The 14,040-nt window shown below is 34.7% G+C and overlaps 1 protein-coding gene across 1 annotated transcript; it reads right to left on the bottom strand.

Moving 5' to 3' along the window:
- Positions 1-8,953: 8,953 nt before the first annotated feature.
- LOC131598976 (uncharacterized) lies at positions 8,954-13,469 on the bottom strand. The gene is made up of 2 exons (XM_058871502.1): positions 12,773-13,469; positions 8,954-9,191 (listed from the first exon to the last, which is right to left on the bottom strand). The coding sequence occupies exon 1, from the start codon at positions 13,284-13,286 to the stop codon at positions 12,774-12,776; it is 513 nt and encodes a 170-aa protein (XP_058727485.1). The 5' UTR covers positions 13,287-13,469; the 3' UTR covers positions 8,954-9,191; position 12,773.
- Between the last annotated feature and the right edge of the window lie 571 nt (positions 13,470-14,040).

The following is a 14,040-nucleotide window of genomic DNA, read 5'->3' as shown; positions in this document are numbered from 1 at the left end:
TCCAGTCTGAACAAATCCACACCATTGAAAATGGGACCTTGAACTACTCCAAGAAAATGGGACGCATTGAGTTTTATGATGGAGTCCAGCACTTTGCTTTCAATCAGAATGTCTGAAATCATTCTTCCAAACAGAATAGTCGTTCTTGAAATATGAGGGTACTTCGCCCTTTCGTCTTCTCTTGACTCAAAGATAAAAGTCTTCAGATTCTCAAACAGAATATGGGAGATGTTGATCTCAGTCTTTTTGCCAATGCAGAAAAGAGTATACTTGTGATCCGGACTGATGTAGGAGGAGGAGAGCATCCTCTTTCTATGGTGAAGGGAACCCAGAATAATCTCAGCCCATACTTTATAAAACGGCCTTAAGGTGCCTGTGTTATTAGAGTCAATTCCAAAAGTCTGAGATATTTGTTGTTCAACTTTAGACCAATCAACCGATGCATGTCGAAAACCAGACCAACCTTCTTCATCATTCAGATTGTACAGCTTCCTGATGAGCTTTTCAGTGATAACCACTTCATGCCCTAGCACGAATGAAATGATGGCAGTTGGGGTAACCGTTGCATGTACCCAGAAATCCTTCACAAGTTCAGGATAAATTGGACCAACCAATCTATCAAGATACTTAGACCATCCTTGCTTAAAGATTCTTGCATCACACTTAAAGCCATTTGCTTTTAGGTTGTTGATGTCCACAGCAGATTCACATAGAACTTCCAGTTCTTTCGTGGGTATTAAGCATGTTTTTAATGGAGCATACTCATATTTGCGTAGAAGGATCTGTGTAGAAGTGAGCCTTTCTTTTGAATTCGATGAACAAGAAGATGAGTTCATGATGATTATGCTTTGAGATCAAATCAAAAACTAGGGTTTGAAAAAAAAAATGCAACGAAGGGGATGAACAAGAGAGAGAGAAAGAGAGAAAAAGAGGGAATGAAGATGAAGCGGGTTATTTAAATGATTTGAAAATAAAGAAATCATTATGCATTTAATGAGAAATGACATTAGGAGAGAGAACACAGTAAATGAAATGATTTAACACAGTTACCTATGTCGGCGTCTTTTCAACTGCACGCTTTGTACAAACCGTACATACACGTGTTCACTATCAGATAATAGATGACAGCTGTAATTTTCCTGAATAGACTTTACGCCTTCTGATTCTGATCACTGCTTCTGATTGTCATTCTTAAGGAATGATCTTGTTCTGATAGGATCATCTTTCTTTCCAAGGATCACATCTTCTGAATGAGCTGAGGCAAGTCTAGGTGATCTTCTGACTGTTGGTTCTTCAGAAATCCTGAGATTCTCTAAAGATGCAGCAACTTGATCTTCTGATTCAGTGCTTCTGAGACTGCCAGCTTCTGCAGCTTTGCTTCTTGGTTCTACTGCTTCTGATATATCAATATCAAAATCTGCAAAATTCTCAAACTGCTTTGGTTTTTCAAGAGCAAGCTTATCATCAAACCTGATATTGATTGATTCTTCTACAATCAATGTTTCAGTATTGTATACTCTGTAGCCTTTAGATCGTTCAGAATATCCAAGAAGGAAACACTTTTGTGCTTTAGAATCAAACTTACCAAGATGATCTTTAGTATTCAGAATAAAACATACACATCCAAAAGGATGGAAATATGAAATGTTGGGCTTTCTGTTCTTCCACAATTCATAAGGAGTCTTATTTAGAATAGGTCTGATAGAGATTCTATTCTGAATATAACATGCAGTGTTTATTGCTTCTGCCCAGAAATGCTTAGCCATATTGGTTTCATTGATCATGGTTCTGGCCATTTCTTGTAGAGTCCTATTCTTTCGCTCTACAACTCCATTTTGCTGTGGAGTTCTAGGACAAGAGAAATCATGGGCAATACCATTTTCTTTGAAGAACTCCTCAAAGAATTTGTTCTCAAATTCACCACCATGATCACTTCTGACCTTTATGATCTTGCACTCCTTCTCAGATTGGATCTGAGTGCAGAATTCAAAGAACACTGAATGAGACTCATCCTTGTGTTTCAAGAACTTTACCCATGTCCTGCGGCTATAATCATCAACGATGACTAATCCATATTTCTTCCCTCTGACAGATGCTGTTTTGACTGGGCCAAACAGATCAATGTGCAAGAGTTCTAACGGCCTTGAGGTAGAAACAACATTCTTAGACTTGAATGCAGGTCTGGAGAACTTGCCCTTCTGACATGCTTCACAAAGAGCATCTGATTTGTATTTCAGATTTGGGAGTCCTCTGACCAGATTTAGTTTGTTAATCTGAGAAATCTTTCTCAAACTAGCATGTCCTAATCTTCTGTGCCAGACCCATTGCTCCTAAGAAACAGACATAAGACAAGTCACCTTCTGCTTCTCAAGATCAGAAAGATCAATCTTATAAATGTTGTTCTTCCTCTTGCCTGTAAATAGGATTGAGCCATCCTTCTGACTTACAGCCTTGCAAGACTTTTGATTGAAGATTATATCATAACCATTGTTACTTAATTGACTTATGGACAATAAGTTATGCGTTAATCCTTCTACAAGAAGTACATTAGTTATGGAAGGAGAGTTACCAAGACTTATGGTTCCAGAGCCAATGATTTTGCCCTTCTGATCTCCTCCAAACTTGACTTCTCCACCTGGTTTTAGCACCAGGTCTTGGAATGTAGACCTTCTTCCCGTCATGTGTCGCGAGCACCCAGAGTCCAGGTACCATGACATTTTGCTTTCTGTCCTCTTTGCCGCCAAGGATATCTGCAACAGAAATTATCTTCTCCTTAGGTACCCACAATTTCTTGGGTCCTTTCTTGTTAGTTCTCCTCAAGTTCTGATTGAACTTGGGTTTAGCAAAATATTTAACAGGAGGAACAACATGATATTCTTTAGGTTTGTCAGCATGATATTTCTTAGGATGTGTCACAAGCTTCTTGGTGTGAACAGTGTTAAACTTCTGTGCATGTGAAGTGAGCCTAATATCATCATGTGCATGGCCATATTTGAACTGATCATACAATGGCTTGTATGTGATCTTCAGATCATCAATCGGTTCAAATTTATGTGAGGTATCACCCTCATAGCCAAAACCAAACCTTTTGTTTCCAGAAACACCATATATTATAGAAGCAAGATAACTTCTGCCAATACTTCTAGATGAGAACTTTCTGAAGCTCGAGTCATATTCTTTCAGAATATGATTCATGCTAGGAATGGATTTTTCTGTTTCAGAAGGAGATCCACTATCTTTGGATAAATTTAAAACTATTTCCTTCAGTTCATAATTTTCCAATTCCAGCTTCTTAGTTTCAAATTCAAACTGCTTTTTCAGCTTTTTGTATTTGATACTAAGATGAGCCTTGAGTTCCAGAAGTTCTGTTAAACTGGAAACTAACTCTTCTCTAGATAGTTCAGAAAATACCTCTTCAGAATCTGATTCTGACGTAGATTCTGATCCATCATCTTCTGTAGCCATCAGCGCAAAGTTGGCTTGCTCTCCTTCAGAGTCTGATTCTGATTCTGATTCAGAATCATCCCATGTTGCCATAAGACCTTTCTTCTTATGAAACTTCTTCTTGGGATTCTCCTTCTGAAGTTTTGGACACTCGTTCTTGTAATGTCCAGGCTCATTGCACTCATAGCAGACAGCCTTCTTCTTGTCAGATCTTTTGTCACCAGAAGATTCTCCTTGTTCAAATCTCTTTGAACTTCTGAAGCCTCTGAACTTCCTTTGCTTGCTCTTCCAGAGTTGGTTTACCCTTCTGGAGATCATGGACAGTTCATCTTCTTCTTCAGATTCTGATTCTTCAGGATCTTCTTCTCTAGCCTGAAAAGCGTTAGTGCATTTTTTAACATTAGATTTTAATGCAATAGACTTACCTTTCTTATGAGGCTCGTTTGCGTCCAGCTCTATTTCATGGCTTCTCAAGGCACTGATAAGCTCTTCCAAAGAAACTTCATTCAGATTCTTGGCAATCTTGAATGCAGTCACCATTGGACCCCATCTTCTGGGTAAGCTTCTGATAATCTTCTTTACATGATCAGCCTTGGTGTAGCCTTTATCCAGAACTCTCAATCCAGCAGTTAGAGTTTGAAATCTTGAGAACATCTTCTCAATATCTTCATCATCCTCCATCTTGAAGACTTCATATTTCTGGATTAGAGCAAGAGCTTTAGTCTCCTTGACTTGAGCATTTCCTTCATGAGTCATTTTCAAGGACTCATATATGTCATGGGCCGTTTCCCTGTTAGATATCTTCTCATACTCAGCATGAGAGATAGCATTCAGCAAAACAGTCCTGCATTTGTGATGATTTTTGAAATCTTTCTTTTGATCATCAGTCATTTCACTTCTTGTGAGCCTTACACCAGTAGCTTTAACATGATGTTTGTAACCATCCAACAGAAGATCCCATAGATCAGCATCCAGACCGAGAAAGTAACTTTCCAGTTTATCTTTCCAGTATTCAAAGTTTTCACCATCAAATACTGGTGGTCTAGTATAACCATTGTTACCGTTGTATTGCTCAGCAGAGCCAGATGTAGATGCAGTTGGATTTGTATGAACTTCACCAGCCATCTTTTACTGAAGCGTTTTTCTCTTCCTGAATCTTTTCTAAACACGGTTAAGTGCTTGCACCTTAGAACCGGTGCTCTGATGCCAATTGAAGGATAGAAAAACACTTAGAAAGGGGGGTTTGAATAAGTGTAGTCTAAAAACTTGAACGATAAAAACAATTTGCACAGTTATTTTTATCCTGGTTCGTTGTTAACTAAACTACTCCAGTCCACCCCCACTGAGTGATTTACCTCACCTGAGGATTTAATCCACCAATCGCAACAGATTACAATGGTTTTCCACTTAGTCCGCGACTAAGTCTTCTAGAGTATCCTGATCACAACCTGATCACTCCAGGAACAAATGCTTAGACACAAGCTAAGACTTTCTTAGAGTATCCTGACCACCACGGGATCACTCTAATTACAACTGCTTAGACACAAGCTAAGACTTCCTAGAGTATCCTGATCAACACTTGATCACTCTAGTTACTTACAACTTAATGTAATCAATTCTAAGAGTATTACAAATGCTTCTGAAAAGCTATAATCACAACAGTGATATTTCTCTTAACGTTTAAGCTTAATCTCACTAATATATTACAACAGCAATGTAGTGAGCTTTGATGAAGATGAAGTTTCTGAGCTTTGAATTTGAACAGCGTTTCAGCAAGTCTTTCAGAATAATTTCGTTCAGAATTGGTAACCTTGCTTCTCATCAGAACTTCATATTTATAGGCGTTTGAGAAGATGACCGTTGGGCGCATTTAATGCTTTGCGTATTCCGTACAGCTTTGCATTTAATGTTTCACGCTTTTGTCAACTACCTCGAGCCTTGTTCACGTTGTGTCTACTGATGTTGCCTTTAATAGCTTCCAACGTTCCTTTTGTCAGTCAGCGTAGTCTGCCACCTGTACTTTCTTCTGATCTGATGTTTGTGAATAAAATATTTGAATATCATCAGAGTCAAACAGCTTGGTGCAAAGCATCTTCTTGTCTTCTGACCTTGAAGAGCTTCTGAGCGTGATACCATGAGAACTTCAGTGCTTCTGCTTCTGATCTCAAGTTCTTCTGATGCTTCCATAGACCCATGTTCTGATTGTGCCTTGACCATCTTCTGATGTCTTGCCAGACCATGTTCTGATGTTGCATGCTGAACCTTCTGAGACAAAGCTTCTGAGCGCTGATTTGTGCATACTCTTTATATATTTCCTGAAAGGGAAATTGCAATGTATTAGAGTACCACATTATCTCACACAAAATTCATATCCTTGTTATCATCAAAACTAAGAATATTGATCAGAACAAATCTTGTTCTAACATTTGTGGCATATGAACGAAAAACTACCTTTTCTTCCTCGCTGCATGGAATTACTTGCAAGACTCGTTCCACACTAGTGGGCCAATCTCGCGCTACTAGAAGTCCAGACTCTTTCGAATTTAGGTGGATTAATCTTGTAGAAACCTTTAAGATTCCCACTCCTCTTAAGCTACGGGGTAACTTAAATTGTGCACCACTATGCACTTTCCACATTACCTGAATCACAACTCTCGTTACTATCGTTGGAGCATCGATCGAACCCACCACTTCTCCTTACTTCCAAAAATTTTGGTCTAGTCTTACACACTAAGCACAACCATTATTAAACCTTAGGAGTCCTTGTGGTTGCTCAATCATGATCATACCTACCACACACATAGAATTAGATTGATCAGGCCGAATACTACATATTGTGACATTGAGAATCATATTGGCAGTACACACATATGAGGCAAAAATTAATTTACTTATAATGTTTCAAGGCTGGATCGAGAATCGACATGCTCTGATACCAATTGTAATATCCAAATATAATATAGTTTATAAATACATTATATATAGTAGCCAAATATAATATAATTTATAAATACATTATACATAGTATAAACGGGTACTGATACAATCATAAAATCCTATCGACATCGCTATATATATACATTTCCAAAAGAATAATATACAACTATGGTATATGATATACAAGAGTTCCTAATCAAAAACTAAGATATGTACAATATCCATAATATGCACAAAATCTGCAATGGAAGATTACGAACGACAAAAGTCTTTGAAACATCATTAGACAAGTTTATCCTTGCCTTTAACTTGCAAAGAATCACCTAAAAAACAACAATAATAGTGGGTGAGATAATAATCTCAGTGAGTTCCTATATCTTATGGGTCCACTCGTCTCTAAAGGGATTTCTTATCGATTCTTAACTTAAGTCATTCAACTTCGTCCCACTTGTGTACACTTACGATTCACGAATACACAACAAAGTATCTTTTCCCCGGTCGATCCTGCGTCTAATAACATATCAATTCCAAAAAATTATTCAAATCAAGTGTCGAACCCGTGACACTTTAAGTCTTTATTCAAGTCAAAACCACTGCACCATTAGAACCAATTGTGATCCAAAAAATTTATTAAATAAATTTAGTCATTATCATGTCTCAAATAAATATTTTAGAAATCTCGCTAATAAACCCTGAATCAAAGAGATGGCAAGAAAGTAAAAGGTTACTGAAGTTTGTAATAAAAGCAAGGTCACCAGATAACATTAAAATCCATGGGACAATGAGAACAAAAAGTTAATTTAAATTCTAAACAATCTTTAGATATGAGAACTAGCCAAACCAGTTGATGATCCAAACCACAAGACAATATATAGATAAAAAGCAACAATCAGATCTTATATTAGAAATACAACGATACTTAAGTGCACTCGAGTAACCTAATAATGTGTCAGGCCCTAGTCTACAAAGTTGGAACCACATGTACTAAATTATGCAAAGTGACATTTAATGCAACTATTTCCTAGAACTTTCCACGATTAATGTTGATTAACCCAACAATATGCGATCGACACAAGTTCAAAAAGACTTACCGTTCAACACATCACTACAAGTCTTGGGGACAACTACTCTAGGTCGGCCAAAAGCCTAATAAAGGAGACTTACTTGCTGCTTCAAAGAAAGCTCAATGACTACTTGATCGATATATATATATATATATATATATATATATATATATATATATATATATATATATATATATATATATATATATATATATATATATATATATATATATATATATATATATATATATATATATATATATATATATATATATATATATATAAGGTATTCACATGTTGCATAGTTCTAGGTCGGCCAAAAACCTAATAAAGGAGACTTACTTGCTGGACATTGAAATACTAACTATGTAAGGCGGATCCAAACATTTGTGTGTAATGGGATCAAAAAATAATATAGTAAATTTTTTTTATAATATGGTAATTTAAAAATATAAAATTTAAATTTTTTCAATGACAATTGTATAATTACCATTAATATCACTTTAATTAATAAATGCAAAATTATTTTCAATTATTTTTAAAAATATATATTAATGAATTAATGTTATGGTGTGAGTTGTTACAAAATTATTTTTAATTATTTTTAAAAATATATATTAATGGATTAATGTTATGGTGTGAGTTTTTACAAAATTTTCTATTTGTTAAAAATAAAATAAAAAACTTAGAATAAGATTTAATAGATGAATATATTGTTATAAACAACATAAAATAACTATATATTTCTTTAATATTTTTTTAAAAAAGCAATTACTAAAAAAAAATGAAGACAATAAAAGTTAAATAAAAATTAAATAATGTTAATCCAGCCTTTTAATTAGTTAAAGTTTTACATAAAATCATTCAGATTATTTGAATCCCTATAAATTAAAAGGAATCTCTATTAATTGTAATCAATAAAAAATGTTTTGGATAATATAATGTCATAATATCAGTAAATTGTATGTTAGGTAATGAAAAAAATAGCAAGTATAAAATTTTCCTTTACAAATTACAAAGAGAAGAAAGTAATATAATTATGTTTATGACTGATAGCTGATAAGCTAATTAAAGTGTTTAATAATAATAGTAGTTTAATTAGCTGATAAATATAAAATGACATGAAAAGATATTTTTAATTAATAATTTAATATACATTTAAAATAATTAAAATTGATAAGGATATTAATGGAAGAAATAACGATAAACTATAAAGCTATAAATTAAAAATTAAAACGCTATTTAAAATAGCGTCTGAAAAATAAACTATAAACTAATAAAATAAATTATAAATTCGTGATAAAAAATTATTATTAAATAAATATTTTCTTATCATACTAATTTATAAATTATAACTTCTAAATATGGCTTGTCAAAAAGAACGAGTGTTGTAACACCCCTTTTATACCCCAAAATAAATAAGCATATAATCAGAGAATAAGCATGCATATAACAAAAGGGTGTCACATCGATGTTTTCAAAAACTAAAAACCTTTAAAAATCGACAGCATTTACTTACAATATATGATACACCTGGTCATTTCAAATTACACTTATCAATTAATCATACTTTATCAAGAATATGCATTCACAGCGGAAACTACTAAATACTCATGTGTTTCACACGAGTTCAAATAACTAGTCTACCCAGTGTTACATGACCAGAGCATCGACTCACTACCTAATCTCCAAATAACTCGGAAGAAACTCCGACTAAGATCACACGCGAGCTACTAACTCCAGAACCTGCATGTCGCCAAACGAGGGCAACATTAAAACAGAAGGGTGAGAATACGAATCATTATGAAGAAAGTATAATAAGATAAAATGGTTAAATAAACATTTCAAGTAATTAATCACACTATGTATAACCATGTAGATAATAATAATCGATCGATATTTCACATGTTATCAAGTATACAACAAGTATAAAGAGTATAATATTTCAATTCCAATATTATATTCTCAATTACGCACACAACCATAATGATCACATATTCACACATTTAATCAAATATGCATTCAAACATCACTCATTTCAATTATCAAGCTCATACACACATCACGACTACATCAACTTCACATATCAATTATCGCATAATTCTAATGTGACTCAATGCAAGATATGTGACGCTATGCATGTGGTACCGCAATGTGAACCCAACGTTTCACCGCTTTCCGATTCAATATCTAGAATCTAAGCCACGCTTCCGATCCGGACAAGACCAAAGCCCACCAAAATGTAAACATATAGTTTACCGCTTCCGATTCACTTTAGAATCTAAGCCTCGCTTTTGTTTCAAAGCAAACCACCTTTGTTTCAAGGCACACCATGATATGAATGTATGTACAATGTTAACAAACATATGCAATTAAGATCATCTCTACCATCTTAATGTTTAGCATATCACAATAATCCACTCTATGAATTATCCACAATATTGTACACAACATTCTTATCACATACGCATTATTCACATATAGTAGTCAACACGCAATTTCCAACCCACATTTCAATTAACACTAATAATTAATATTTATCACATGCTAATTCATAATTTATCAATTATATAAAATTTACTCTTTTCATAATAAACTAAGGGGCCATTATGAGTACACCATCTAACTTTTCATATAAGTATCAACCTTAGAAAGTCAAGGAACATATCCATTATTAATTGATATATATACATCACGTGGCATGTTTATTCAATATATATATGGGAACCTCATGTTCATACATACCACACTTGCACAGATAGTTATAGTCACTTCTATAAGTAAAGTAATTTAAAGTAATGATTTTCAATTCAACAAAATTATTGGGACTTGCATGTCCACCTCACTATTGCGGTTAACAACAGCCATTAGTTATTACTAAAACATGCTCTCACATTTCTCTTGGACCAATGGCAGTAGTGATATAACATCATCATCTAAGTAACAAAATAAAAGGAAATAATGGAATGAACAGGGCACATTGGAAATAGCTACAGTAGCGATTGGATTAAAGGAAAAGGACTACCCACGTTTCAATTTGTTAACACCAAGCATATGCAGATTTTCTTCTTTTCTTTTTAAATTGGATAAAGCTATCACAATAGCATTCTGTTCACTAAGATGTTGGTTTATGTTCCATTTTTCCCAAGTGCTAATCACTATGCTAAGTAAATAAATAACTATGTCTAGAATCTATCATTTGATTAAAGCTAAAAGCTGTACATTTCATTCATTATGTGGCTGCTAGCAATCACCTACCATGGCATGTAGTTCATATACTTGTTTCTAATAGAGCCAAAACGCTACAGTAAGTGACTAAGGGACTTGTTCTCTAAATTAAACAACACGCTACAGTAATGTAAGGTAAGTATATATCTTTCTTTTCATTTGGTATGCGCTACAGCAAGTAAGCTAACATTTTCTTCCCAGTTCCGGTTTCCACACATATAAGTATACAGAGTCCATCATTTTCGGTATTAAACTTCATCTTCAATTTTCAATTTCTCAACAAATTTCAGTATAGAAAATAGAAATCAAACAAACACATAGTATTCATCTATAGACAAAAATGAATGTATTAACCTACCCATTACACCATTATACTAACCCACAATGATTAGGGATTCTCCCCCTTACCTCTTGATTTTCTCCTCCAAAACCCTAGCTTTCCTCTTCTTGTTCCTCTCCTCCACTTCTATTCTTGAAAACCAGAAAATGAAATGATGCCTCTACCCTATTTCCTCTCTTACTATATTTATTTATTATATTGGGCTTTAAAATTAATAACACCCCCTAATTGCTTATCACTCCAATAAATAGGCCCAATTGATAAAATAGAGTAGTCAAATAAATAATATGCTCCAGCAAATAATATTATTATCCTTAATATTATATTCCGATTAATCCAATTAAATCCGACTTTTTCTCAAATAAGTAAAATTCAATAATAATATTATTTCTAATATTATTTCTCTACATACTCCACTTTATTAATTCTTCGATTAACCGAATAAATTTCAACTTCACTTAATAATTTGAACATGTTTCTCAATAACACTGACGATCCAATTAATTATCAAACTTCATCCAAATTAAGTAAATAAATCCTTATTTAATTTAATTAGTCAAATAATAAAATTCGGGCTGTTACAACTCTCCCCCACTTAAAATATTTTCGTCCTCGAAAATTCAGTCGACACAACCATCTCAACCCTCTAAATCGTTCCAACGATTTCCAATTCTTAAATTCTCAACATAACTTATATAAAATCATTTCCTACTCAATGCATCGGCCACAACCTTCACTTTTCCAGGGTGGTAATTTAAACCAAAGATTAAAATCCTTCGAAATTCTACTCGTCTTGTTTACCTCATATTCAACTCTTGTGATCACTCAACACATCAAACCTTGATCCACACAAACAATGCCTCTTACATTCCAAAACAAACACAAAGGCAAACAACTCCAATACATACATCGAATAATTCCTCTTATGAAATTTAAGTTACCTTGAAGCGTAAGCTACTACTTATCGATATCTGCATCAACACACCTCAACTCGAAATCCCATATCCAAGAAAATTCACTTCTTCCAACCAAAACTCACATTCAGAAAGCTTTACATAACCTTCTTCTCTTTCAGCACCGATAACACAATCCTTAAATGTTAAACATGATCATCGTCGCTCTTTGAATCAAATATCCTCAAGAAACATTACCTCGTAGAACCTTCCTTCTTCTTACTCGACGAACAGGGGTATCTCTACGACTATACACTCAGACAATGAACTTCTTCTCAAACAATTCTTCAAATCTACTCTTCAACTTCTCCTTAGTCGCTTTACACGCTACCAAGTTAGTAAGACAAGTCTATCTCGTCCAATACGATCTCGTCTTCTATCAACAATAGATTAAGGGTGATCAAGTCCTCAATTTGCCAATAGACAGTCGACAATCATAATGAAACATAAACCATCATTACTAAACCAAAATAGTGTTCCTTCAGAACTCACACTAGAAGTCACTTAAAACACCAATACCCAACATCTCTCTTAAAATTACAATTACTTGCTTAGACTCCAAACAGTTCATACCAAAATTCTCATCAAATTAGTCTAGCGGAAAACAAACTAAATCAATCCCAAAATCTCTACCAAGATGCTCAAAGGATAACTCAAACACACAAAAGAAATAGAAACAAAGCCACCGCAGTTGTATCAATAACTACACTTCCATGCATAACAGATAAAACATGATCCAATCTTACAGCACAATCCAAAAAAAATGAAATAATGCGTTGCACCATTATCAATAATAAAGCACGTACCTCAGATTAAATTATCCTTAGAAGTAGTCTCAGCACCAGACAACGCAAACACTTTTCCTTTCGCTTGCTCCTTATTTGGCTTATCACATTTGGTACGAATGTGACCTCGCTCACCACAGTTGTAACAAGTTACCCTCGCACTAGCTCTACAATTAGAAACTATGTGACCTGGCCTGCCACACTTGAAACAAGTAGTAACCTCTTTCTTACACTCAAAAACACGATGACCTTCAACACCACATCTGAAGCACTTAAGTGGAGTAGGAGTCCCTCCCCCACTTAGCTTCTTGACAAAACCAGATTGTTCCTTCTTGTTATCATACAGTTTCCCACGGAACTGTCCTCCTTCTCGTTTCAACTGTAGAAACCTCACTTCTTTCTTTCCACGCACATCTTCTGGAAAATATTTTCCCAAAAATGCATCACGAAAAAGAGTACAAGTAACTTCAATACCTTCTCTTTCAAATCTCCGCACAGTATTACTCCACCAAACATCGGCGTCTTTTGTCAGCATGTGAGTACCAAACTGTACCTTCTGTACATTAGTACAACTCACGACTTGAAAGATCTTCTCAATTTCTCTTATCCATGCACGCGTTTTGTCCGGTCCATACCCTCCTTCAAAGATCGGCGGGTTGCACCTTTGAAAGTCTCCAAAAGCACGGAACTCATCCTTTCCTCCATAACCGACATTCTCTTGCGACTCTTGTCCAATCGCACCAGTCCGCCTCATCATTGCCTCAACATTAATGACAATATTCCTTCCCGCAGCCATCGTCCTAAACAACCAAACAATCAGACAAAACAGTATCGATCGTGTCAGATACACGAATCAAATACAACAGGATAAAAGACATTAATAACCTTGACCAACTGGCCGACCATGCTCTGATACCACTAATGTAACACCCCTTTTATACCCCAAAATAAATAAGCATATAATCAGAGAATAAGCATGCATATAACAAAAGGGTGTCACATCGATGTTTTCAAAAACTAAAAACCTTTAAAAATCGACAGCATTTACTTACAATATATGATACACCTGGTCATTTCAAATTACACTTATCAATTAATCATACTTTATCAAGAATATGCATTCACAGCGGAAACTACTAAATACTCATGTGTTTCACACGAGTTCAAATAACTAGTCTACCCAGTGTTACATGACCAGAGCATCGACTCACTACCTAATCTCCAAATAACTCGGAAGAAACTCCGACTAAGATCACACGCGAGCTACTAACTCCAGAACCTGCATGTCG

The sequence above is a fragment of the Vicia villosa genome, linkage group LG4, assembly GCF_029867415.1.
Source record: "Vicia villosa cultivar HV-30 ecotype Madison, WI linkage group LG4, Vvil1.0, whole genome shotgun sequence".
Classification (NCBI taxonomy): domain Eukaryota; kingdom Viridiplantae; phylum Streptophyta; class Magnoliopsida; order Fabales; family Fabaceae; genus Vicia; species Vicia villosa.
The sequence above is the reverse complement of the archived record's forward strand: the minus strand, read 5'-3'. Positions and strand labels throughout refer to the sequence as shown.